Source organism: Diprion similis, chromosome 12, assembly GCF_021155765.1.
Source record: "Diprion similis isolate iyDipSimi1 chromosome 12, iyDipSimi1.1, whole genome shotgun sequence".
Classification (NCBI taxonomy): Eukaryota; Metazoa; Arthropoda; class Insecta; order Hymenoptera; family Diprionidae; genus Diprion; species Diprion similis.
In genome coordinates this window covers 16,416,450-16,441,414 of record NC_060116.1, presented here as the reverse complement: position 1 = coordinate 16,441,414, position 24,965 = coordinate 16,416,450, and the positions used below count along the sequence as shown (strand labels likewise).

Genomic DNA, 24,965 nt, shown 5'->3' with positions numbered 1-24,965 from the left:
ATCCAGTTCCTTGTTTTGCGTCTGTGTGAAGTTTGACACTTTGTAAGCAATTCAAATGAAAGTACAGGTTTTTGTAAAACCTGCATTTCGAATCAATGTTAATTCTCCATGAGCTGTTTTGTTGCTAATAAGTTTTCAACCAGTCTTTTAGTTGCGACTTATAGAGATACGTGATTGAGACTTAACAATGGAGGGATAAATTGTTGTCCTAAAGGTTTCAAAGTATTTTAACTATTCAGAAATATAGATGACAACCTCATAATAATTTATACAACATTACTACAGAGTTCTCACCAAGAATAACTTTTTACTGTCATTTTTGTCGCTACATTGAGTATAACAGCTTCAATTACAAGATTCAAGAGTGCAAAGTAGGCACAACTTTTGACCATTTGTATGACGAATCTTTTTAAGAATTCCTATTCCATAAGTTACAATAAGTGTCACGATGATCATAAGTGCGCAGTTGGTTAATTATTGATATGATAACAACGTACATAATAGCGTAGCTTTTGTAAAAATAAATGTTTAACAATATAGATCTCAAGTATGTAATTCATAATGCGTATAATATACATTTTATAACTGAGGGTGTATTTTGGGGATTATCTGTTTCTCGTTCGCAGCTCATCGAGGGCACATGGCATGTCTCCCTCCGTCAACTGGTAATGATACGCCAGTAATAAAGCTAGCATCATTGCTAGCGAGAAACGCTATCGTACTGGCGACTTCACTCACATCTCCAGGGCGACCAAGAGCATGAGTCGTTTTGCTGCGTTCGAAAAATGCTTTCAGTTGCTCTTCTCCCATCCCACTGTTCTTATGTAGATTTGTGACTACCACTCCAGGGTTAACACTGTTCACGCGTACCTAAAACAATAAAAAGAAAATAAATATTATGCGGAGAAAAGTTGAAGCCTTCCTTCGTCGTTATTACTTGTCGCCTCGTTATACTATGATAATTATATTATATTCAGATACATCGAAAAGTACCTGCTTATCCGCAAGTTCCAAGGCAACGCATCTGGTAAATTGATCGACGGCAGCTTTGCTCATACAATAAGATAAGACTCCAGCGAAGGCTCGGACACCGTTAACACTCGAAACATTGACTATGTTGCCCTTCGTCTCGATCAAATGTGGTACAGCAAGCATCGTCAGATGATATATCGAGCGAACATTGATGTTGAATAATCTGAAAAAAGTACATCATAAGCCATCGAATTTTTGTCGTCAGAGAACCATTAGTCACCTATCGAATTGCTCCAGGCTGGTATTTTCAATTGAACCGGATTCCAAGCTTCCAGCATTGTTGATGAGGACATCAAGTTTTCCATAGTGTTTAATCGTGGAATCGAGAATTTTTTTCGTGTCAGCCTCGTTGGTCAGCTCGCCAGTTATAAGAAAGGGTTTAGGCTCACCGCACTTGTCCGCAACCTTTTTCAAGTTCTCCAAGTTTCTTCCAGTGATTGATAAGGACGCTCCGAGCCGAGAGAGGTGGATTGCTGTGGCTGCGCCAATTCCAGAACTGGCGCCTGTGATCAGGACCACTTTTCCAGCGAATGACATTTCTGAGATAAGAAAGAAAAATAGGATTCTGTAACATAAAAATAAGATAAATACTTGTCATATACAATCAAATATTAATCTTCATCTTGACTCGTAATGATAACGTAACAGTCGTGTATTCTACGCAACAAAAATTATGACAGTACCAGATTCTCTAAAATAGAATGTGAACCATACCACAACCGTTACAAACCTGTGGTCAGTGTCCTCTAGTATTCCTTGGAGTTTGATAACCGGTATTGCAGGTGGTTTCTACTTCCACCACCTTCTTGTGGACCCAGCAAGAGCGAAATGCGCAATCGCCAGGCTGCGCAATCGACGACAATTCTAGCCGTACAAGTTACGAGAAGAGCGCATCACGTGACGACTTGCTGTCGCTATCAAGTTTTTGATGTTTGTTTAGAATTGATTGCAATTCGACCGACTTGAACATGAGATAAAAGCTTGATTGTCTGAAATCTCATGTCTCAATAATCATAATATTTTATGATGTATGTGCTAAAAAAACGATAGAACATGAGACTCAAGTAGTCGATTTCATTGGATTTATCGACTCAAATTCATTCTCAATCACATTAATTCGAGTGAACAATATCAAATGAACTATAGCATCTTTAGCTATTTTCATCAATCCAATTTTTAATCATCCATGACATCATCACACCCGCGAGCTTGCACTACCTGCAGTGAAATTTCTGAGGCTATAGGATTAGGAATTAGGTGAGACGGTAAGGTAGGTATCTGGAATATCAAGTGGCATCACATGCTTTAGTTACCCGTGGAGCAAAGAATAGACCTAAGGTCAAGCAGAATCAGTAGTTGTTAGAATCGACGAAATGAGGATATAACTGCTACGATAGTGGAGCCAATTTTAATTCATTATCAACAGTGCCAAATAAAAAGAAATATATACATAGGGCATCATTTTTAAACAAAGGCAGCAGCTGAACGTTATTAAACACAGATTAGTCCAGATAATGTTATACCTATGTTTTTACTATATTTATTGTATTTATTATTATGTATTTAAAAATCATCGTAAAGTCATCAAGGCGTATCAGGCAAACGGCGTACTGCTCGATATAGGCCGGATCTGATTTGAAATCACTTCGGAACAATATTGTTACTTCTAAAAAAATGTACAAACTAATATCGTTAGTTAGAATTGAGAATGACAAGTTGAGCTTGAGCATGAAAATCACTAATTCTTAAAAAGTAAAATATTTAGTACGTACATACAAACGAAGCAGATGGCGTGCTGCTCGATACAGGACAGATCCGATTAGAAATTACTTCGGAACAATATTATTTGACCTAAAGAAATTTGTAACTAAAATCGAATTGAGAATTACAAGTTGAGCTTAAGCATGAGAATCACTAAAATCAGTCACTAATTCCCAAAATGTATAATAAATATATAGTACGACTTAGGAACTTATAGTACTAACTTACAAACGAAACTCGTCAATCATTACACAGGACTAGTCGAGAATAGTTGTTGAAAATATTCCCCGACAACCGTGAGCGAAAATTAATTCCGAGTAATAAATCTGTACATACGGTGCATTATATCTAAATGATAACAGCTTCGAATAAAAAACTAGACCCGACAAGATAACGAGGCAGCCGTCGACCGCGGTTGAGATCGAGGATCCCGACTAGTCACTGTCGTGGCGTCGATAGGGTTGCCCGACGAAAGTCCTGAGGTTTGCTGCTTGATCAGGACGTGCCGAAGGGACTGCGCCTCCTCCCTCAAGGTCGCAATTTGGACCTTCAGAATCGCGTTTTCGTGTTCCAGCATCATGGCCTTTAGGGCAATCTGCTCGTGGTGATTAGAGTGCATGATGCACGGGTCATTGAATACACAGGATCAGCTTGCAATGAATACCTTACGTCGTTGATTATAATTAGTTGATAAACTTACATGATCCTCGCGGATCTTTCGCGCATCCCGAGACTTCTTTGCGGCTTCGTTATTGCGTTTTCTCCTCTCGTAGTACTTCTCGTCCTTCTGCTCGGTGGGAATCGGCTTCTTATCGCCACGCTGCCGCTTTTGAAGGGCAGCCGTAGCTGTTCCGTTAGTGCTGATGAAATGACGTCCGACAAGAGCAGCTGAACAATACATGTAAGGAATAAATTTCACCCTGAGTCTAAAACGATCGTCATTTTGCCGAGTACAAATAGATATAAATAGATAGAAACTAAAAAAAATCACAAAAATAATGCCCCGGGTGAGGATCGAACTCACGACCTTAAGATTATGAGACTTACGCGCTGCCTACTGCGCTACCGAGGCGGTGTAATAACGTTAAGTAAATTGCTTTAAATCAAAAACAATGTGAAAATGAGAAAGAATTACCAAAGGCAAGTAGAAAAGCAAGAAAAAACTGGTTCAGTCCTAACCGTGTGTGACGTCAGAGCTCGGCTGAGCGACGTTTATCGATTGGATATACGGCGGTACTGCTGTAAGCACAGGTGGCTGTAGGAGACCAGCCGGAAGTGCAAACGTTGTCGTTAGCGGTGACATGGGAGTTTCTCCAGTTGTTAATCCACGAGGCCTCTCGGATTCTCCAAACCCGAATTCACGGCTGGTGAAATGATCGTATCTGCAGAGATCTGAAAATAGTCGTGACAGCAAGGTTTTCAAAATCCTTTTTTTTTTTACTCAAAATTAACGGTCATTAATTTCCTATTAACATTTAATTCTTGACATGTACATGCTCTGATTTCGGTCTTCAATTTCTCATAAAATGAAAAATGGATCTTATATGTAGCCATGCAAGAAGTAAAGTATTTATATCCAAGCTACCAACAGCCCCTGTGGCCTAATGGATAAGGCATCGGTCTCCTAAACCGGGGATTGTGGGTTCGAGTCCCACCAGGGGTAGACGATTTCTATTTTTTTTTCCTTACTTTTTGATAACACATGACGCTCTTGATTCACGGCGATTTATGACGAGCGCGTAACGAGCTCGATCAGAATCCTTAATCGCGTCGCGATAAGCTTTGGCGGCATGACGTTATACGGTAGACCGGAAGTCGCTCAACGTGAGCTTCGTAACACCGTTCTTTACCGTTTAACTAGTGAGAAGTTGTCAGCTGAAACAAATGCTCGTAATAAAAACTTCGGCTTACTTGAATCGGCATAATAAGCACGATTTAGAACGGGTCGCGCTTATCGTTTAGCGTTGTAACCGTGCATCATAGACCGCTCGGATTTTCTCTAGAAAATAAACGACGCCTAGACCACGCAATCACGTTGACACGCACGTATCAGATATAGCATTGAGACACGGCGAAATCAGTGGTTCCTGTACATATTCCAAATTAAAGTTTCGGCTAATCGGTTTATGCAAGTTGTGAGAAAATAAAAGAATGAAGGCACAGATTAATTCATGCAAACTGTCTGACTATTATTTTGTGAAAATGCTAAGTTCAACATTAAATACAATGCTTCTAGAACAGTTGATTTTAAAATAAGCTTATCGATAAAATATAATCAACTGTGAATATTACATTTTCAAAAGTGATACATGCATACTGTTATTGTAGTGCGTGCATGAAACGACAGTAAAACACGGCAGATTTACAATTCATATCAGCGGCTACGACAGAGCTAATCAAGCATGCACAGAGGCTGCTTAACCCATACTTGGTATATAGAGGGTGTCGCGTTTTTTTTAAATTTTTTTTATTGATTTATGACTCCAATTTTGAGTGTATAAAAAAAAAAATGAAAATTGAATAGAACCTGGTGATCCCAGACTTACAGCCATGACGTCGTCATATGGACACAATTTCGTTTATCATGGATATGATGGATGCTCGTAATTTGGCAATACTTATTGATTTCAGTACACTCTACAGACATCATCCATGTCTATAATACCACTATAAACCGTAATCGATTGTAGTATGTAGCTCTCGGGTGTAAGCTGATGGAGTTTACTATGTCCACAGAATTACAAGTGCAGAATTGGTTGCGGAGTAGAACCTCATCGTACATGTGAATAGACACAATATGTAAACGACCGGAATAGAGGAGTGGAATGACAAATAATTGCCTGAATCAGCGAAATATAATCGAAGTTGCAACAAAGAGTAGGCCAGCAATTTAATTCATATTTCTTTATACTTAAATGATTTATGACAAAATATGAATTACGTGCTCACGGTGTCGCGTCATAAAATTCACATTCGAGATACATATATTTATACCTAAACGCGTGGGAGAATATAGGACCAACATGGTTTAGAAATTACAACGATCGGCTGAAAACCTCGAAGATGAGAATTTTCTTTGATGTATTTTGACAAAACCTTGTCATTCAGGCTGGTATAGATTTTCATGGTCACACGTTTTAACTCCTTGTCAAGAATTTTATTAATTGTTTGTATAAGCTAGGCTTGAAGTAGAGTATCGACAGGGTTACCCTCATTTTTCATGCCTGAATTTATTCGATCAATTAGCTCTCGCTGTGAGGTATAATTCAATAATACCTCAAGCTGCCATCGTAGTCTAACGATAAGCCAAAGACAACAAAGTGACTTGGTAAATGATTACCGCGCTCTTCTCTATTATTTAATATCCCCTCACTTCGTTTATGCTGTTAATTCTGAATAGGGGTGTCAAAGTCGAAAATGTAACAAAAAATGAACCTCTGCCGTGACAATGTGCGAATTGACATTGCCGTGACCAGGATTCGAACCTGGGTTACTACGGCCACAACGTAGGGTCCTGCCACTAGACGATCACGGCTACCAGAGGAGATGATGGAGATCGTATCTCCGGCCAAGATTGCCATAAAATGTGCCCGACTTATCAAATCAACCGTAACTTCCCCCAAACGTTTCTATTGTGGCACCGGTCTGACGCCGTCAGGCTAGAAAAATGGTGGGGCGTTCCGGAGACAACCTTTCACAGTTTCACCCGCACCTCAACGATGATGCTTTGGAACCAAACCAAGAGACTTGGAATTGAGTGATGCCTTTCTATGTATGTATTCACGATGGTCGAAAGACGATTTTGTCGTTGCCAAAGAACACGACGACTGGATTTGTTATTGATAAATTTAGCGATTGTCTCCTACCTGGTGGCGGGGCGAGTAGGCTGTAGCTCCTGAGTAGATGCAGGGCAGAAAAGGCACTGGAGACGTTGCTACCGTTGCAAATGGACCTTGCACTGTGACCGTTCGAACCCATTACTTTTCCTGTTACCCTCGAAAGACTTTTAAGAAATGCGTGTAGACGTGGTGTGTCTTTCTCGATGTGTCGACTAAATGTGAGCAAATCGGTTGTTCAGCCGGAGATTTCTCATCAGAACTTGACGCATCTCACTGTTGGAATACAAAATTGATCTTATCCTACAAGTGAGAATGGTCATATATGTTATGTTACCAATATTACAGACTTTAGGTGGTGATAAGCGGGGATACCGGAAGATGTGGTCACGTGGTGCGTGCGATATTATGGAATGTTGTTTTTTTTGATATTCAGAGATGTTCGGGTATTCAATAGATAATATAAGTGTTAAACCAGAATTGGTGGGTAGTTTCATTCAACATGGTAGCAGAGCGCAGTTACGTCATAGAAAAAACTACGAAGTATCAAAAAGAGCGAGATTATAGACGGACAATAAAACGCTTGGAATGACAATAATAGAAAAGCAATGAACTAAATCTATAATGGTATTTCAAATGAAGAGTCAGAGTTTGTGAGTGAAGAAGAAATAGCTCATGGTGTTACAATGATGTGAGTAACTGACTGGTTAACATAAAGTTAAAGAACTATGAAGATTCGAGTATATGCTTTGTTGAATTTGAGAAAATGATGAATTTTAAGTTGAAAAATTCGGGTGCCACAGTGATTTAAAAGGAAAGGATGGGTTACATGCTTCAGACGCTGCTAGACTCCTTCAGCCATATTGGTGATTTGATCGATGATGATATGAAAAAAACGGATGAAACGTGTGAGTTTATTAAAAATAAAATAACAAGTGGGAAATACGAGGAAAATAAGAATTACAAAAATTGGTAGTATCCAAAATTGTGTTATTGTTGATAGGGAGAAAGTTGATATTAAAATAGCAAACTTATTCTAAGTCAAAGATATGAACCGAAATTTACTTAGTTATGCCGAAGTTACAGATGAAAATAAAATTGTTTCAGTCAATGATACTGTTGAAATATATAATATGCAAAATATTGAATTGACTGCAACTGCATGTAAAGAAATGGATTGTATAAAATGAGGAGTTTTGTAGAAAATAGTAAAGCAGCAGGGGTGTATAGGCTTAAATCAAAAGCTGAAATTTACGAATGTTTTATAGATTATATAAACACTATTGAGAATCTAATTGGAAAAATTATTACTTTTTTAAATTCAGTAATATTTTAACCCCCGAATATAAGTGAAAATCAATTGAAAAATTTAAAGTTAGATTCCAAAAATCAATAAACCTTTACGAAGAGATTCAGAAGCTGTTGCTATTGCTAGATTCGGAAATTTTAGGAAAAATTCCAAGTATATAAAAGTCTATTATATCACTTCAAACATGCATACTATAAAAAAGGTATATTTGATATCGTTGAAGTTGTTTCAGAGAATAATATTGCAGACATTCTAGCGAATCACTTGGGAGATCGAAATTTGATAATATCAGAACAACATTATAACTCTTGTAAGTTTTTAGTATCAATTTAAGTATGTGTGTTTGAATACAGAGGTAAACTCATACTAGAAGTGCGAAAAGTCATGCTATGTTTCGATGACGGACTTTGAGGGTGGATAAGCGGGAATACCGGAAAACGACCGGGTGTTTGCATACATAGATATTCGGACATTTCATAAATAATATAAGTGTTAAACCCACATCAATATCTACATTAATTCAACAATCACAATTTGGTTATCGTCCTGCGGAATCACTGTCCATGTTTCCGAACCTCAGTTTCCCGATGATCATGGATTGACTGCATGTAACCACGTTGTAAATGACTTTTCGATTTTATGAAAAGAGCTGGACCATCGAATGGTTTCTTCCAGCGATGACTCTTGAGACCCTGGACCAAACGCTGATAACAGATTTTCAGGAAACGCTTCCTTATAATCGAAGAACTCACAACTATTCGATGAATTTTCCCTCTTCAATCTCGCCCGAGTCAAAGAATCTGAGCACCGAATGTCGGCGGACACTTTGGTTCACTTTACCCTGGTTCACCGGACGGAAACTCTTCGGCTCACGTGTGGCTCCCGGGTAGCCGATGGCGGCCAATCGGGTTGTCTTCGACGGCGCTCCGCCCTTCGGCACAGGCGCACCTCACTCGATCCCCACGAACCGCCTATGGTTTAAATAAATAAAGATCTTCGGGCCAACGGTGACTTTCGAACCCTCCAACGCCTTGCTGACCCCTGGTTGACCCTGGGCCAGGCGCCTCCCATCCAAGGACATAAAATATGTAACACAACGTGCGGGGTGGTTTTCTGTTACGGCTTCGCACTACCATTTGCTACTGGAGGGTAATCACAGATCGAATTATTGGCTTTTACGCGGTCAAGCAATGTTTGACCACCAACTGACCGCCGCTGCTCGACGAGACGCCCTCTTTCGCCCCGCTGTTCACCTGACCAATTTGTCACGAATTAACTCACGAGGCTCGTCTCGACAATGTTGTATTCGTGCTCACTGTTCCTCGACAATGAAATATGGATAAATATTCGGCAATCTCTGAATATTACATGTCATGGATAAAACTATTCACAATCCTCGGAATGAACAGCTTTCGAACAAGGTACCTCAGATCCAGAAGTATGTTTTCATGTGGACCGTATTCATCATTTGCGATTCTGAGGAACAGTTTGATATGGTATGTCGTATTTTGGCTTCGATAAGACCTGCAGATCTCGAAGAAACAAGTTTTTACTATACATATGCGCTATTGTTTAAATGTACTGAACCCTTTCGAGCATCATGAAAGTTGTGCTCGAATTCCCAAAATTCGAACTCACGTGTAAACGCGACTGTATCGTTCTCAGTGTTCTACAGAGGAGTTACAATTCTGCGAATTCCTGATCCTACGATTGCTGATCCTTGAAAATTTGGCCCAAAGTCAGGGAAACCAACAAGTAAAGTTGAAAAAATTGAAAATGAAACCTTCTTTCCGGATAGGATCTCCCCTCGATCAAAGAGTGCGATGTCGTCCATTTCACCTGGCACACTTGGAACGATTTGAAGGGCTGGATTGAGCACGTGGCGGTACTGCAGTGCTCGCGTGTATTTGGTTATATCATCATCAGAGTCATTACACCCCGATGAGTCCAGGGTATGTGGCGCAGCTAGGGGGTAAAAGGGACGAGCATGTTTTGCACCTGCAGGAAGGCTCATCATCTATCGTTCTGGGACCGCACACAGCTGTTGCTCAGCCTTGCGCGTCCCTACTTGTACTTCCCTCTTTTTTTTCAGACAATCACCTGTTCCTTACGTACCGTATCGCGTTCTGTCACTTTGGTGCATAAATAAACACCGTAAGTATCGCAGGTTCGCAGCCAAAAAATCACTGGAGAATTTCCATTGGGCTGAAATTCCCGCGGCAAAAGTCGGTTTCGTTATCCAAAGATTCTTTTCTCTCTATATACATATACGAAGGTATCCGCAATTCAACTCCGTGAAAGAATAACGACATGCATAAACAACCACCGGAATTAGACACATCAACACCACTCGTCAACAGAGAAGTTTTGCAAAGCTTTAAAAAATTGATGGAATAGTTTATATCCGCATGCACGTTGAACAGAAGGTGAGCAATTTACCGCGGTCGGCAGTGTTCAGAAGTTTAATAGTACCCACTTCGCGATCTGCGGAAGAACTTTAACGCGGTTGTCCACAATTCATGATGTACGCCGTTACACGGATGCGAGCTAGTGTGTAAGAGCTGGGGATATGTCACGTGCTCGTGATCTCACGGGAGTATAACAATTAATTATTGCCTAGGTATGCGTCCGCCTCTGGAAAGGATGTGCAAGGCTCGCACTCCCTCGCATTCGAGCGTTGCCCTAAAGAGAAACAATTATGGAATAGATAATTGCTATTAATAACCCCCAGGAAGTGGAAGTGCCTCTAACGTCGACAGGTAGTCAGGTACTCTCTGCAACTCCACACGGTCAATTGACGGATGAGTATGTTTAAATGGGGGTTTCCAAAGAGCCCTGCCCGCGGTGTATAATACGAGTGCATAATCTTGAACTAGGAGAACAAGAGGACTGGTGATATCAGAAGCGAAGTTTGATCGTCGCAGGCCAATATCGTATATAATTGTAGAGTATGGAATGGACGTCTGTGATTAAAGCCATGGAACAGAATGAAATTAAAAATATACAGTGATACTGAACGATAGGAGGATGACTGAAATTTTAAACAGTTTTCACTCAATTTCACGTAAAGCCCCGGGTGGTCGTCGGCGTCGTCGTTCTCGTTATCTATTACCTGAATATTCAAGAGTATTCGTTCCGTCAGGGGTAGATAATACCACGCTGTGATCAGGAGTAATTTCACTCAACAGCCAGAGCTGAAGAGCACATTTCACTACGTTTTTTAATTCCAGCATTAATCAGGTGTGTCAGTATGTACCTACACCACTTTGTTCCAGGTTTGATACATCGTAAATTGAAAAACGGGACTTTGATGAGTGTCCCAATGTCCCAGAAGTAGGGATAAAAATCTGACAAGTATTTACATCACAATCACTCCCGGTGTATCGCCACAGCATTGCTTATAAAAAACGGCTGACCAAATCCGTTGTTTCTCTTGGCCAGCGTACCTAACAATAAGTGAATTTTTTCTTACCGCCTAAGCAAATTCGTGTCATCGTGAGACCGGAGTTGGTCAATTGTGTTGTGTTCATCCCGCTTTCTATACGACGTTGTGACATTATGGCGACGGGCCGGTGTGCCATTATCGGACAGCATAGTCGTTACGCGCGGGGCTGGATTTACCCCGGGGTTGGCTACTCGGGGTGGAGTTCGCAGGTCGTGAAGGCAGGCCGTGGGGATGAGCGGGGTTGTGCGAACCGGTTCACCTGTCGCTGTCAGGTATAACGTGACATCACGTCACGAAACCCGCTGCCGCTCGTGCCCTCTGACCGCTTCGAGTCCCCCCTTTCCTCACCTAACATTATAACGCTATAACGCTTTAGCTGCTTTCCAGGGGTGGCAAACGGGGGAAGGGGAAGGGGGAGGGGGGTTCGGATGTAATCACTTTAATCGCTGCTCCGGAAACTATAGACGCACGCACTGCGAAATACTTACTTGTCCTGAATTTAATCACTATTGCGTTCACTCGCTGTCGCTTCGATTTTGATACATATCGTGGTTGCTCGTCTCCACGTCTTCATTGCGTATCCAATGCTGTACCATAATAAGGATCGCATTGAAGGATCTCATCGCAAAGGATTTTTCCAGATTACTATGAATACCGGAAGACCATAGGTATTTCGAGATAATGTATCATTTCAGACGAAGTCCTACTTGAAATTATTCAGTGTAATTACTTGGGACCAATTTAAGGTCTTCTGTACTCTCCATTTCGTCTAGGAAGACCTACTTTTAGGGAGTGATTTTCTAGTCACCACGAGGCAGGCTGGCATGTATATTTCGGGAACACCTCAGGTCGACACGTAGTCGTCATCATTGTCGCGTGTCGTCGCATGCGGTTCCGATTTTACCTGTACTTCGTCCCCAATTCCGTCCCTCCGTAACCTGAGGGAAGTCAGGAGTCACGACTCGGGCAAAAGTTATCTCATCAAGTCGTCACGAGGACCCCGAAAACTTTTTCTCGTTCACCGTCTCTAATTTATTTCCTCATATTTTTCACACTGGCCAGAACGATGACCCCCCTTCTTTTCTTGCCCAGCGCAATGGTGCGAGGAAAACAGCTATCCCTAGTTGTTTTTTTTTTTTTTTATGACCTGTAGAACCTCTTTCCAAGTCACTGTTCGATGCCGCTGAAGCCTAGAGTCACTCGTAGATCTGAACTGCCTGATTGTCCTGGTTCCAAGAACCATATACCCTTGTTCCCATATTGTATACAAATGGACTGTACTTTTCTCCAGTGGTATTTTCTGCTCCTTGGGAAGCCTTGACGCATCATTATGCACATGAGAAAAATGAAATATGACTGCAGCATTACTTAATGTTCAACATCGAGACAAATTTTCGTCAGAAATCGGGGCGGTCGCAGGACGTTTATTCACAGGCGGAGCGACGATCAATTGGTTGTCCAGGAAATAGGAACGTGTCTGAACGGGACAGATAGTGTCGGAGTACACAACGGAGTGTAACAGCGTACGTTTCGTATTGATTTACAATTTAAATAGCCACTGGAAGGGGTATGGTGAAATATTAATAAGGTCGCGCAGGCCGACGCATGCAGGGTTAGGCTTAGCAGGATAGACGAAGCTATTGGTCATCCTGTGAATTCTATCGGTCATAAGTTACCCCCAGCTTGATGTCCCTCAGAAAAAAAAAATCAAAAACAAAACGCCAAGATTCAATCGTTTCCTATTCTGTAGAACTTGAAACTTGATTCTGGAACCCTCAATCATCAGCAAATTTGCCACGTGCGCGACACGTGCATCCACATGCATCGGCTGAGTGCAGTTGGTATTATGGGCATTCCAACCCCCTGCAGTATGCCGAAAGGTCAGACATTCGTACGCTTTGACCTTGCATAAAGTCTTATGCAAGGCTTTGATTTCAGATCAGAAGTCGAACTGAAAAGTCTATGTGCAGCAAATAGGTTGCAGAGGTTGCAGATTACTTCGTGATGTTCCCGATCTGCAAAAACAATTGTCTTGAAATCTCTCACCGGAAATTGGGCACAAAAGAATCGGTCGATATCGAGTACGAGTCTTACACGTTTGTTAATCTATTGTTCGATGACAGATCCTCGCGATTTTGAACCTCTCGAGCAAAGCATCTCATAATGTTAACCAGTTCCATCATAATTTGGTTCTATTGCATTTTTTTTAATTAAAGAATCGTTGCTTGCAGCTATTTTGCAACTGCTCAAAACTGGCAAAAACTTTCAAACAAGCTGGATTCCCGTCACATATGCTTTCGTCGCTACACCGTCGATACCTGCTCACGTATAATATTATTCGATCGATCAATACTGGATATTGAAAATGGGCAATTGCGACGAAGACATCGACTGCGAGGTGAATCGCGTGATCGATCAGATACTGCGCGAAGATCGTCTCGAATCAATGGGCTTGAATCGGTGTGCCGATTCGTCCGCGGTTAATTGCGAGAATAGCGTTGAGGTAAGAATTAATAACGCAGCCCTCGAAATATTCACCAATGCCAGAGTGACGTAAACGACAAATTAACAGGAAACCGCTCTGGAACAACGCAGCGCTAATTGCGCTATAGAAACATCGGCAAGATTTTCAATCCGGATTTTGGAAGCCTTGCGCGCCGTGCAGCGCCAGAAAACAACCCAATCGTGGCCCTCATGTTCCATGGAAGAGATCGTGCAGTATATTCGACGCCATTATCATCACGACGGCGATCTTTGCTCCCAGGTTGAAACCGCCCTGAATCAAGTGACGGGTCAAGGGTTCGTCCCTTTTCGTCGAAAGGGTGTGCCGCACCTTGTGAACGGTCAAAAATGATCTTCCAATCTCCGTATTTACTTCCATCAGCATAGATGCGTCATTTACCCGTGGTTGTTCTAAGTCTGATCAAATCCCCGGCTTCACAAGGTCTGGCATTCCTCTCAAGCAGCTGAACTGTCAAAGCTGAATCGAGGACTGAAATTCGACGTTTCAGATTCGTCCTGAAGATGGGCGTCAACAGGTATCACCTGACAGGGCCCTTTGCTTGCAGCGTGCAGAGACCCACTCCACTGAATCGCTGTGGGCCTGAATCCCGCTGCGGTTCAGGAAAGCGGTCTGGAGGCCCAGGAAGAAAACGCCAAGGGACGCCAATTGCGAATTCGTCCTTCTCGTGTTTGGGTGCTCAGGACGCCCCAGGTTCAATGGACCGATTATCCGCAGTGTCAGATGCGGAGGATCGGCAACGCGATTCCGCCAGCTGTCAGAACCGAAGCAACCCTCCAGAGGGCGGAAATTTTGCCGGCGATCCAACGGCTGGTGAAGAGTTCAACGAGGACCGGACGCTTTCCGTCATCGAGGAAATACATCCCCCGATTTCCCAGGAGCCTGCACGAAAGTACGGAAGTAACGGGGAACACGTTGCCGTGCGGGATCACAGCTCCGACGAAAACATGTTTTGCGATGAGCCGGCGCGAAACGCCATCAACAGGTCCAGGAGCCAAAGTCCTTCAAGAAGATGCAGCAGAGGGTGCAGCAGCAGTAGCTCTTTGGCCAGCGACAGCGAGTCTGTATTTTCGGGATCCGTAGCCCATCGCCATGGTTCCAGAAGAAGGAAACGCAGTTCCAACTGCGGCTCGGACGCTGACGTCAGCGACGACGACTTCGACGAGCCCGAGCGCGTCAGACCTTGGATACGAAATTGTCGAAATAAAAATTTTACGCTCTCGGGATCGAATTGCTGTCGTCGTGGTCGATGCTCGAACTCACGCTATTAGGATTATATTACATTGAAGATTCTTTTACGCGGAGGTTTTGTGTCCGATCTAACGCGGATGCATGACTTAGGTTTTTTTATTTTTTTTTTTTGTTTTTTTTTATATTCAAATTTTAGAATCAGTATTGCAACTGCGACGGATGACGTACCATATTGAGGTTCTAATCTTTTCTGTTTGATGATGAATAAAATTTTAACCACCAAAAACCCTACCCCATCTTTTTTCTCAAGAAATTACTTTTTTATAAGAATCATATTTAAATACCTGGTACCATAAATAATGATACTGACATTTTTTCAAAGAATTCTTGGCGTTTTCAATGATTATACTTTTGGCAGGATAATTGATACGTGTGAAGTTTAATTTCTATACCTAATTATACGTAAATTTACGTATGTATTATTAACTTTACGACGAACGTTGGATAATATCACGATTTTAAACTCCGCGGAATACTTTAATGGTTATTCAGTTCCTGTATGATTATTTTTTGGTGTGAATCGATTTCGAGTCATGCCAAAACTGACAAACCAGCCTCTTCGGCATATCGTGCCGAAAATATCAAAGCGCCAGGTCGTTAGCCAGTGATCAGTATTACAGGTTTAACGATACATTATGCTACAAACATGATATTGTTTGCCGTACCGAGATACGATCGACCATTAAGGGGATAATTTATTTACCGGGCAAACTTGAGGCTGCTACCTCACAAATTTATTTGTACAGGAGCTGAAGTGACGTAAGGTTAATTCACATCTAATAATCGTGCTCAGATAATGATATTTCACCTTATTTACCGAACCTTTAATTAAACCAAATATTTTAAGCCATGTTGAATATCGAAGAGGAATGCTATTAACGTTGGCGAAAAACTCCGTATACGTATAATGTAATAGATGGATCCGTAGCTGTTTATCTGGATTCATAATCACCGGTAGATCAAATTATCGATTACGGTTTCAATTTCTCGTTGATATATTAATTTTTCACTTTTCTTTCTTGTGCATAATTTTTGTTCCAACATCGTTTGGAAAAAAGTCTTCAATGTGGAAAGGCAGTATTGCTCACATAAGGGAGGCTCCACAAGTACGAAAAATCTTGTATTTCAAATTTTTCCCGGTGTCTAGCTTTCCGTGATTGACGAATAGGAAGCGTTGAAAGACCCATCCATTCATATCCTGATGAAATGATCTACATCAGAATCACTTGAACTTCTAAATCTACGATCAATCTTCTCTTGGATTACGAACGCCTCCGGGATCTAGAAAATTGTTGTCTTCATCCACTTGTACAGCTCAAAGCTTTGTAAAATCAAAGAACGTGTCTTCGTTAATCACTTGGTGCCAAAAATCCAGTGTCTAGAGTAATGACCGGTTTCTTTTTCTTCGTTCATCAATAAGTAAATCCTGCCTGAAAAACCATGCAGCAATTTTCACTCTGGCAGTTCCACTGTGGCAAAACTCTCCCCGATCTCCTCCTCTTGGATCAATAAAAATCAGATTCCGCAGCTGACGTCAATCTTCCAGGATTCTTCTGGGGTTATCAGGTCTCCGATTTCGGCGAGTGGATTTCCGGACGTGAACTCTATGGAAATTCGTCCTGGCGTTGTTGCGCTGCCGTCGTTCAGCGCTGAGGGTGGCAACGTCTTCCAGATATTTATAAACGAGGTCCGATACCTTGAGGAACTTTTGTCGAGATCGGGGTCTTTGGGATTCGGGATTTTTTAATTGGCGAGAGCAGTAATTCTGCGCGGTTTGATACCGCCGATAACGACTGCCGTCGACGCTCTTCTTCGGCGGCATCTCGAATTACAATGCGAAAGATGTTTCGTGAAAACATGGGGAAAATGATATTAGATTACAAAAATTTTAATGGTTACAAACCGATTCATCAAACGATACGGAAAATTGGTAGCGACCCACTTCAATCGGTAATTCAGTTAGGAAAATAGGAAAAGAAAATGATACGTGGAATTTCCATTTCAAATGCCTCTCGCGAATTTTACTTACCGTTGCTTAAAACCATCGCATACTTACTGCCAGATGCTAGCATTGAGGACTTTTTATTCGCAGGTCGGTCTGTGACCGATCGTCGGTAAGGTGACTGGAATAGCGGGTCAGACGGGATGACATGGTTATGATTTAATTCTGTTTCTGTAATAACGTGATTTACATCAATTATGTTGTGATTGATTGATAATTTTTTATAAGCTTCTACATATTTCAACTACTTTTTACAACTCCCAAGTGTATCAGTGATGTTTGTTTTCATTAAAAATGAGAATTGAAATTTTGGAGTTCGACGAAAGTTTACATTTTTTAGAAACATCTTCACTTATGATTGATTTGAAGTATTTCTTACGATTATCGTGTGTAAAATTAACAATACAAAATTAATTTCTTTCGAATTATAACTCGTTTATTCAAGATTATCATAAAAATACTTCATTGTTGATATTATTATTAATTTTTCTTCCGTTCAATAAGCGTTATAGCTACATTCAGTAAAAAAAATTATAATAGTTGGTTTATCGAATGTACACTTTATCAATTATTGTATGTGATAAGATTTACGGGAATGTTTCCACAGTAATAACATATTTCGGCATCAGAAATACCGAATAAATTATCATTAACCGTCATCAATTATACAATAGTTATTATTATTATATAATATATAATATATCTATTACAGATTAAACTCTATCATCAGACACACTGTAACAATAATTGAACGAAACGATTATACCTTATGCTATGCGTATAATATATGTGGTATAGTTACAAATAAGACTTCGATGAAATCTTAGTTTGCTACCACCGAAGTTATTGTTTGTGAAATAATAAAAAAAAATGGCACGAGTTGTCGGAAAATTATCGATAACATGTCACGTAAGTTTAATAACGCATATCCCGGATTACTGTACACGTTTTAATGCACGTTGGGTTCTTGATACGTTGATAGTTGATATTTCAATTGTTGGTCAGATATTTATTAAAATTAATCAACTTTATGTCTATTATTATGTAGGTTTATTCGATAATGAGAAAAACTGATAATAAGTTTATATTTAATGAGAATCGGAAAGTAAAACTGACATAATTCTGCTTTGATAATCAAATCATGACTTCCACGTCACTTGAGTTTAGACCTTTCATTAACGATTGACACTCGTTCGATATTATTAGTAAAACCTATGGTACATAGAAACTCTCAAATCTTTTTACACTTCGAATAAACAGAGTAGTCAGACATCAGTTATTTTACTGCTTTTACACTCACTGGTTATACCACCATCATCCAGATTACCATACGTACATACCGTAATATAGGGCATATATATAGATACAACTATCATACATGGTAATGTGAATATTGGAGCCCTGGATAATTCAAAATAAAAATAACAAAACAGCTACTGATTAAATGAGAAGAAAAAAATCACCGATTTCCCTACGAAGCATCGGAAAAATGATTTTCGTCGAGTAATGAGGTGAGAATAAAATTGAGATTCAATAAATAGAGATTTATTGCGAAAATGATGAAATAAGAATATGAAATTCAAAATTAGAAATAAAAACGATCATCTCGATACGAAGTAATATTTGAGGTTTTTTTTATCCTTAAGTACCATTCTTCAAAAATGCTAGTGTTTCCAAATGGTGTTTTAAATACCTTCTATGGCTAATCCTGCGGGGGTGATTAATCAATGATTTTTACACAACTGTAGAACTTGGGCTAAAACTTCGCATTCGTCACACATATATGACACTCGTGAGTGTCCGCACAACCATGTCATTTTACTAAAATACGAATTTAACCATCAATCCGCTATATTATAATACGTATTGAGTAGTACAATGAAGACATTTTTAGCAATAGCCTAGGGGAAAATAGGAAAACTGTGACGCTTTGAAATTTGCAGGTAAAAGAGATTCCATTCACAAGATCTTTGCATTTTACAAAATCGTTACAGTTCCCCGCAAGATTTATCTAAAATACTAGAGTAGCTTATACACGATGATCAGATAAAATTCTTGTGGCAATTATGCGAAAACGTTTCTGACAGTTACTAAACGTATTATCGTTTTTCATTGTAAAATCGGCTCATCCCGTACAAATGTTTGGTTTATTAGATCATACACGTAACAATTTGAACGTATATACGTTTAGAAATAAAAAAAAAATATGTCTACCGTCGCGGAAACATCTTCAATGTGGTAATAATGTTCGGAATATGTGAATGTTCCATCTATGGTACATACACATATCCGTTCCTTAAAACTATAATCGACAAACATAATAAGAACGATATTTATCATTACAATCTATTTACAAACTCCTCTTATATCTTACACTTCGCATATACCTGGGTATAAGATTGAAAATATAATAACATTCCAGACAGCTGCCTTCAAATAAGTCCAAACTGATCACGAAACTGGATTCGTTGCATTTTCATAATACGTGTAATTACTTTGTGTTTTCCTTTACCTTTTTCATTTCTCCTTTCTTCTCTTTCATATTTTTTTCATTAACATCCGATTGATATGCTATATCACATAATATTAGTGTAACTCAAGGAGTTACATAGGAGAATTTTAGAACAATGCAATACCTGCGATCTAATTGATATGAATTTATTAACCTAGAGCACCTTAACTGTCACCCGCAATTTATTTATTTATTTTACGTTATTGAGCGTCGATTTTCCACGCTGCTAATTTCACTGGTATCGTTGTTTTGTTTTTTTTTTTTTCTTTTATTCTTTTTAACACGGACAAGAAGTAGTTACGGCTTCCACGTGAAAAACTTTAATCTATAGCTGCTTGTAGAAAAACTTATTTATTATATGGCTCAGTTAAAAAGTTTTTCATCTTTTTGCTTCCAGCTGCGATATTGCGCTGGAACTTGGAATAAACAGTAAGGTGTTTAAAATTGTATTTTAATTTTTCGCTGGTGTAGCATCGGTCTAAAATCCTCGAAAGAACAAAGTCTTAATAAAACATACGACTCAATAATAATAATAATAATAATCATAATAATAGATGGCAACTTCAGTAACCTTTTTTTGTTTTTTTTGTTTTTGTAATTGAAAAGTAGTATAGGTGACGTGATAGAAAACAATTAGGAAAAACTATACGTAGTGTTATCAAACGTGTAAGATAAATAGCGAGGCTCGCATGTTGAACAAATTTGATTGACGATCGGACCAGAATTCGTAATTGAACACGGTCAAAATCAGGTGATGAGAGAAACAGGAATATATTATGTACAAAAATTTTTGTAAGAGAAGTATAAATGATTTTCTTCTTCAGCTCCGATTTTTATATACACATGCATAGTTGTATACCTATATGCCTGTGTATACATTCGTTATAGAATTGAATAATCATTTTGAAATTGGTTGGACGTAACGGTGAAATTACTTTCCTCTTTCCTTCTCTTTTCGCCTGCCCAGTGATTTTTTTTTCATTTGTTTGTGTGTGTAATAATTTATACTATATATGTGATAATTTGTTCAGACAATGTTTCCGGTAGTTATTGAAAAGTTATAATGTATTTCCTCGTGTTCGCCTGCCTTCAGGGCAGTCAATTCTATTTATATATACCCTTCATTTGATAACAATACATAACGAGCTAATACCAACGACACATCACCTGTAGATCGCGGGAAAGATTACGAGCATTGCAAAGACGGGCACAATTCCAGTGGCGGACGTTCTCGTCGCTAAAGAGCAGTTGAGACTATCCCTGGGATAAAAATTCGCCGGAGGCTGTTCCTCGCCCTTTTTGCACCATTCTCCTCGAGCCTTGAACTCCGCCTGAAAAAAGGTTCACTTCATAGTTCGAGTAAAAAATCATTGAAAAATCAATTCCACCTTCACTTACTTGACAAATGTCTTTGCAGGGTGGGCAGATCAAAGCCCCCTTGTGGAGCCAATTGTTCTGCAATATTCTTATCGCGATTTCTTGACCGGAATGAAAACACGTGAAAGTGTAGTTTCCAACCTGTGGGAGTAACGTTACGAGTCATTATGAAAAAAACAAAAAAAACGCAGAGTGACCATCGGTTTCCTCAATCTGAGGAAAAAAAAAACAAAACCTTAACCCCGCTTACCACGATGTGCAATCTTCCAAGCTCGCATTTGTACTGATAACATCCAGACCCCCAATGCTGCCACTGTCTGGCCTGCTTGCAGTTCCTCTCCTCCCACATCTGATTCGCGTTATCAAAGCACCTCGACTGGGGCCCGTACTTCTCGACGGCAAAATTCTTGTCCATGACTGAAAACGTCGAGTTTTAATATAAATAATTTTTGATAATTTCTACCGAATAAATTGACATGCTTATGTATAGTTGTAATTACTAGGATTGTTCTCCTCGTAGAGGCAATGCGACCCTCTGACAACGATGTTCCTCGCCTTCCACGTGAATTCTTGGATGTAAGGACAGTAGTCAGCCAAGGATACGGAACCTCCGTAGTATTCCTCTCTACCCGATGGGACGTGTGGTATCGAGTCAAAGTTCTGCAGGAGAGGGGAAAATGCTTTGTAATGGATTTGAAGTGCTTTGAGATCCAATTTTCGACGCGGAAAACACGTTGGAATAAAAAAATTCACAACTAACGTTTATCCCGAAACTCTGAGGGTGAAGAATTTTTAGTTACGCACAAACCTGATATTTCTTTGGCAGTGGTTGTGGATGTTCGATGAGGTTGCAGAGAGCGACGGAGCTTCTATCGTCCGTGCACTCGGTATGAAGCGGATCACGTTTCACCTTGTTGCAGAACGGGTGAATAGATTTTCCCCTGAAACGAAAATGCGAAACTTAAAACCAGCGGCAGAAGGGATGTAGAAAATGTCGAGTGAAACTCTATCACATCGAGTCAAAAATTACTCACGTCAAACCGTGCACGTATGCAATTTAATTTTCTTACACTCTGTGATAGGATACCAGCCATTCTGACAGATGTTAGGTGAAATAAATTCGAAAGAGATTCGATCCGACTAGAGTCGATCAATAACAAGCTAATCAATAATCCGAATTTGTATACTAAATACTCACTTCTTATCCCTGAATTCCGTGTGCAGTGTGAGCAAGAAAAATGTTATATTATTCAAGTTGATAATAAATAATCAAGTAAAATAATACAGTGGTGAGATACAGATATAAAAATCATTTGAGGGGACATCATATCTTGGTTGTAACTTGAAATTGGATCGAGCTTTATTCTATGCGATAAGAAAATAAAAATGAAAAGAGAGAAACATAGACAAATTTATACAGCAAAAAACAATGATCAATACTCACGGGAAGTGAGACAACTTCGTCGATATCCATTCCTTGCAAGATTTCATCGCGAAATTGCACCCGAGATTCCTGCCCCAGCCAAGTTCCTGCGCCATGGAGTAATTAGCGCTGTACCATCCCGTGTCCTCCATTAGGGCCAAAGTAATACGAGAGTAGACGGGATTCTGGGTATGAGTACCCGTCATCGCCTCGTTCTGGGAACAAACCTCGCCTCGCATTAGGATTTGGGTTCGCCGCGGGCGCTACGTTTTACTTTCAAGAAACAAAATAGAAATTTTTGGGAGTAGAAGAGGAGAAACGTTTCCTCGCAGAAAATTTCCTATCAAGAAATCATCCCTCACCTCAAAAACCCGCTTCTCCCAGTGAGTGAGCGCCGTTCCGTCCTCACCCTGGTCCTCCAACTCGGCGCCCTCGAGCTTGTCGCAGTTGAAGTGTCGCCTCACTTCCTTCTGTACGTTTGGCGTCACGATCATCTGCATGTGTCTCTCCACCGAGCCCCCGTGAACCTGCCATCGCGGTCTGCTGATCGTCTTGATCGTATTTTCACTCCACTGGTGAGTTTGGAGCCTGTAAGGGAGGTGATTTTTGTATTAGCGTCGTTTTTATTTCGGTCAGAGTTGTCGCAAACTTTTGATCCGTTTGAAGAAAAAAACTTCCCTCGTCCTTCATGGATTTCTAGGTTCGCAAGAACTCCGTTTATTACCAGGTAAGTCTGTGCAGCGTTTTATTAGCTAAGGCAACTCACTTCTCGTTCAGCGTCGGTTTTCCAGTCTCGGTGCGCCGTGGGGTGCGGGGTTCGCCGTTTTCGTCCCTGTAGAAGGCGTAAAGGCTGACGGAGAAGCCCAGAGCGTGAAGGATCTCGTGCTTAACTGTGCTCAGGAGCGTCTCGAGCTCTTGAGGCTTCGTGCTGATGCTGCCGGGGCAGAGATTCGCGTGACCCGCTATTGGCCTGCGGAAAATTGAATTCGTAAATCGGTCTGCAGCGCAGCTGGCGAGAGAAAAGAGGAGGAAAAATCCCGATTTCAAATTTTATCACGCGAAGGATCCAGCGATTGATGGATCGACGGATCCGTCGCAAGCCGATCGCACAGCTTTTCACGTCGACGTGCCGGCTGTGCGAATTCGAGAGCTTTTCCCGGATCCCATCGCGGGTGAACTAGTTCGAATCATCGGTGGGTTGACGCTTCCGCAGCTGCAGCGGCAAACAACTCGCCGTTTTAAAGCCCCCCGAACTGTAATTTAGAGTCAAGCGAATCTCCAGCGCCTCTCGTTGTCAATCGGATTGCTGCGCCTCTCCCCCTCGTCCCTGCATCGTCCGGTTCCCGATTCCCGCTTTGCCAAAAGAACAATCCGACGTTTTCGCTAACGAATTGGTCGGCCACGTCGACGGCTTGCTATACATCCATGCCAGAAAAAAAACCCAACGAATTCGAGTGAAATCCAATCAACCGATTGCTTATTCCGGTGATTATACTCTCCACTGCTTGAACGAAAGTGCAGGATCAAAAAACGGTTCGGCTCTGTACATTTGAATTACTAAAAAGAAAGTAGGTATATATGCCTTCGGGTGTCAGAAAATAGTAATTTGAATTTAATTAAACCTTGAATCTGTATAAGATATTTTGAAACTTGAAAACAGCGATACGAGAAAAAAAAAAAAAAAAAAAATTAATTAAAAAACAATAACTTGTACGTTTATATCGTGAACTTTTTTTTTATCCTGTTGGAACATTTGCGCGGGATCTAGTCGCGCATATTCGGTGTAACAGAATTGCGGCTACATTCTTCCTCGAAACAATGCGGAATAGTGCGACGCATATTAATTTTTAACGAAGGAAACAATTCAGCGACCGAAAACAAAGGTTGTGTCCGCATGCGTGGGTTTCGGTATACGATTTCGAAACAAAGAGTTCGTTCTGTAAAAAGGCAGACGATTCACGATGACGCGCATCGTATACCAGGTGTATATCTAATTAACGAACTACATTTATTGCCGACTCACTGTTCTCAACGTCATAGGTGGTTAATAATATTTCGCGGATGTGAAACATACAGGAGGTGTAATCATTACAACGACATAATTACCACGGCGTCAATTAACGCGGTATCTCAATTACCTGTCCAAGGCAGCTTCCTGTTGGCAATGAGCTGCGTAAGCGACTGTCAGCCCCTTGTGACATCTTTCCGTCTGCATCGCTGATACGTAAAACACAAAATCGGAACCGTCGATTCCTGGGCCCGCTTCACTTCCCTCGGCAACTCCACAGTCGTGACCGGTCGCGTTGCACGTTCTGCAAACCTGGTTTCCAATTAAGAATGCAATATTACCATGAGAAAAATGGAAAGGTGACGATATTCACGTTTGATTAATTGCGATTCATCGAAAGCGGTAAAAAATTATGAAAATTATGGTACGAAAGACTGTGAAATTTTTTAAATACCCATAAATGTTTTTGAATTTTTCGATATTACCAC

The 24,965-nt window shown here is 40.6% G+C and overlaps 3 protein-coding genes and 3 non-coding genes across 8 annotated transcripts in view; 1 reads left to right on the top strand and 5 right to left on the bottom strand.

Annotated features, from left to right (window-relative positions):
* Positions 1 to 545: 545 nt before the first annotated feature.
* LOC124413286 (3-oxoacyl-[acyl-carrier-protein] reductase FabG-like) lies at positions 546 to 1,909 on the bottom strand. Of its 2 annotated transcripts, none has more exons than XM_046893780.1 (4): positions 1,747 to 1,813; positions 1,253 to 1,571; positions 994 to 1,195; positions 546 to 870 (listed from the first exon to the last, which is right to left on the bottom strand). In XM_046893780.1, the coding sequence occupies exons 2-4, from the start codon at positions 1,567 to 1,569 to the stop codon at positions 628 to 630; spliced, it is 762 nt and encodes a 253-aa protein (XP_046749736.1). In that variant the 5' UTR covers positions 1,570 to 1,571; positions 1,747 to 1,813; the 3' UTR covers positions 546 to 627. The 2 variants fall into 2 exon arrangements, with proteins under 2 accessions (XP_046749736.1, XP_046749735.1); XM_046893779.1 differs by having other exon boundaries at positions 551 to 870; positions 1,763 to 1,909.
* Positions 1,910 to 3,108: 1,199 nt separating this feature from the next.
* LOC124413287 (nuclear factor interleukin-3-regulated protein-like) lies at positions 3,109 to 6,815 on the bottom strand. Its single transcript, XM_046893781.1, has 4 exons — positions 6,660 to 6,815; positions 3,973 to 4,185; positions 3,494 to 3,681; positions 3,109 to 3,388 (listed from the first exon to the last, which is right to left on the bottom strand). Exons 1-4 carry the CDS (start codon positions 6,769 to 6,771, stop codon positions 3,170 to 3,172), a joined length of 732 nt encoding a protein of 243 aa, XP_046749737.1. The 5' UTR covers positions 6,772 to 6,815; the 3' UTR covers positions 3,109 to 3,169.
* Positions 3,793 to 3,865, bottom strand: Trnam-cau. Its single transcript has one exon. It is a non-coding gene; the product is annotated as a tRNA-Met (tRNA).
* Positions 4,384 to 4,456, top strand: Trnar-ccu. Its single transcript has one exon. It is a non-coding gene; the product is annotated as a tRNA-Arg (tRNA).
* Positions 6,258 to 6,328, bottom strand: Trnah-gug. Its single transcript has one exon. It is a non-coding gene; the product is annotated as a tRNA-His (tRNA).
* Positions 6,816 to 19,693: 12,878 nt separating the features above from the next.
* The window catches only part of LOC124413074 (leishmanolysin-like peptidase), a 207,340-nt gene continuing 202,068 nt past the window's right edge, over positions 19,694 to 24,965 (bottom strand). The window contains exons 6-15 of one of the 2 annotated variants that reach the window (XM_046893406.1): positions 24,608 to 24,789; positions 23,236 to 23,439; positions 22,832 to 23,057; positions 22,491 to 22,684; positions 22,245 to 22,253; positions 21,855 to 21,987; positions 21,547 to 21,706; positions 21,297 to 21,463; positions 21,068 to 21,187; positions 19,694 to 21,000 (exon numbers count right to left, since the gene is read on the bottom strand). In XM_046893406.1, coding sequence (XP_046749362.1) covers positions 20,833 to 21,000; positions 21,068 to 21,187; positions 21,297 to 21,463; positions 21,547 to 21,706; positions 21,855 to 21,987; positions 22,245 to 22,253; positions 22,491 to 22,684; positions 22,832 to 23,057; positions 23,236 to 23,439; positions 24,608 to 24,789 — 1,563 coding nt within the window. In that variant the 3' untranslated portion in view covers positions 19,694 to 20,832. The remainder of the gene's footprint in view (positions 21,001 to 21,067; positions 21,188 to 21,296; positions 21,464 to 21,546; positions 21,707 to 21,854; positions 21,988 to 22,244; positions 22,254 to 22,490; positions 22,685 to 22,831; positions 23,058 to 23,235; positions 23,440 to 24,607; positions 24,790 to 24,965) is intronic. The other variant, XM_046893408.1, reaches the window with a different exon arrangement.

Bases quoted from the DNA above. Each gene is read 5' to 3' on its own strand.
- LOC124413287 (XM_046893781.1), bottom strand. From the start codon at position 6,771: ATGGGTTCGAACGGTCACAGTGCAAGGTCCATTTGCAACGGTAGCAAC. The intron at 4,186-6,659 runs GTAGGAGACAAT...GACTATTTTCAG, and splicing joins CCTACTCGCCCCGCCACCAG to ATCTCTGCAGATACGATCAT. The intron at 3,682-3,972 runs GTTAGGACTGAA...TGTATTGTTCAG, and splicing joins GAGCTCTGACGTCACACACG to CTGCTCTTGTCGGACGTCAT.
- LOC124413286 (XM_046893779.1), bottom strand. From the start codon at position 1,569: ATGTCATTCGCTGGAAAAGTGGTCCTGATCACAGGCGCCAGTTCTGGA. The intron at 1,196-1,252 runs GTGACTAATGGT...TACTTTTTTCAG, and splicing joins AGCCTGGAGCAATTCGATAG to ATTATTCAACATCAATGTTC. The intron at 871-993 runs GTACTTTTCGAT...TTATTGTTTTAG, and splicing joins TGGAACTTGCGGATAAGCAG to GTACGCGTGAACAGTGTTAA.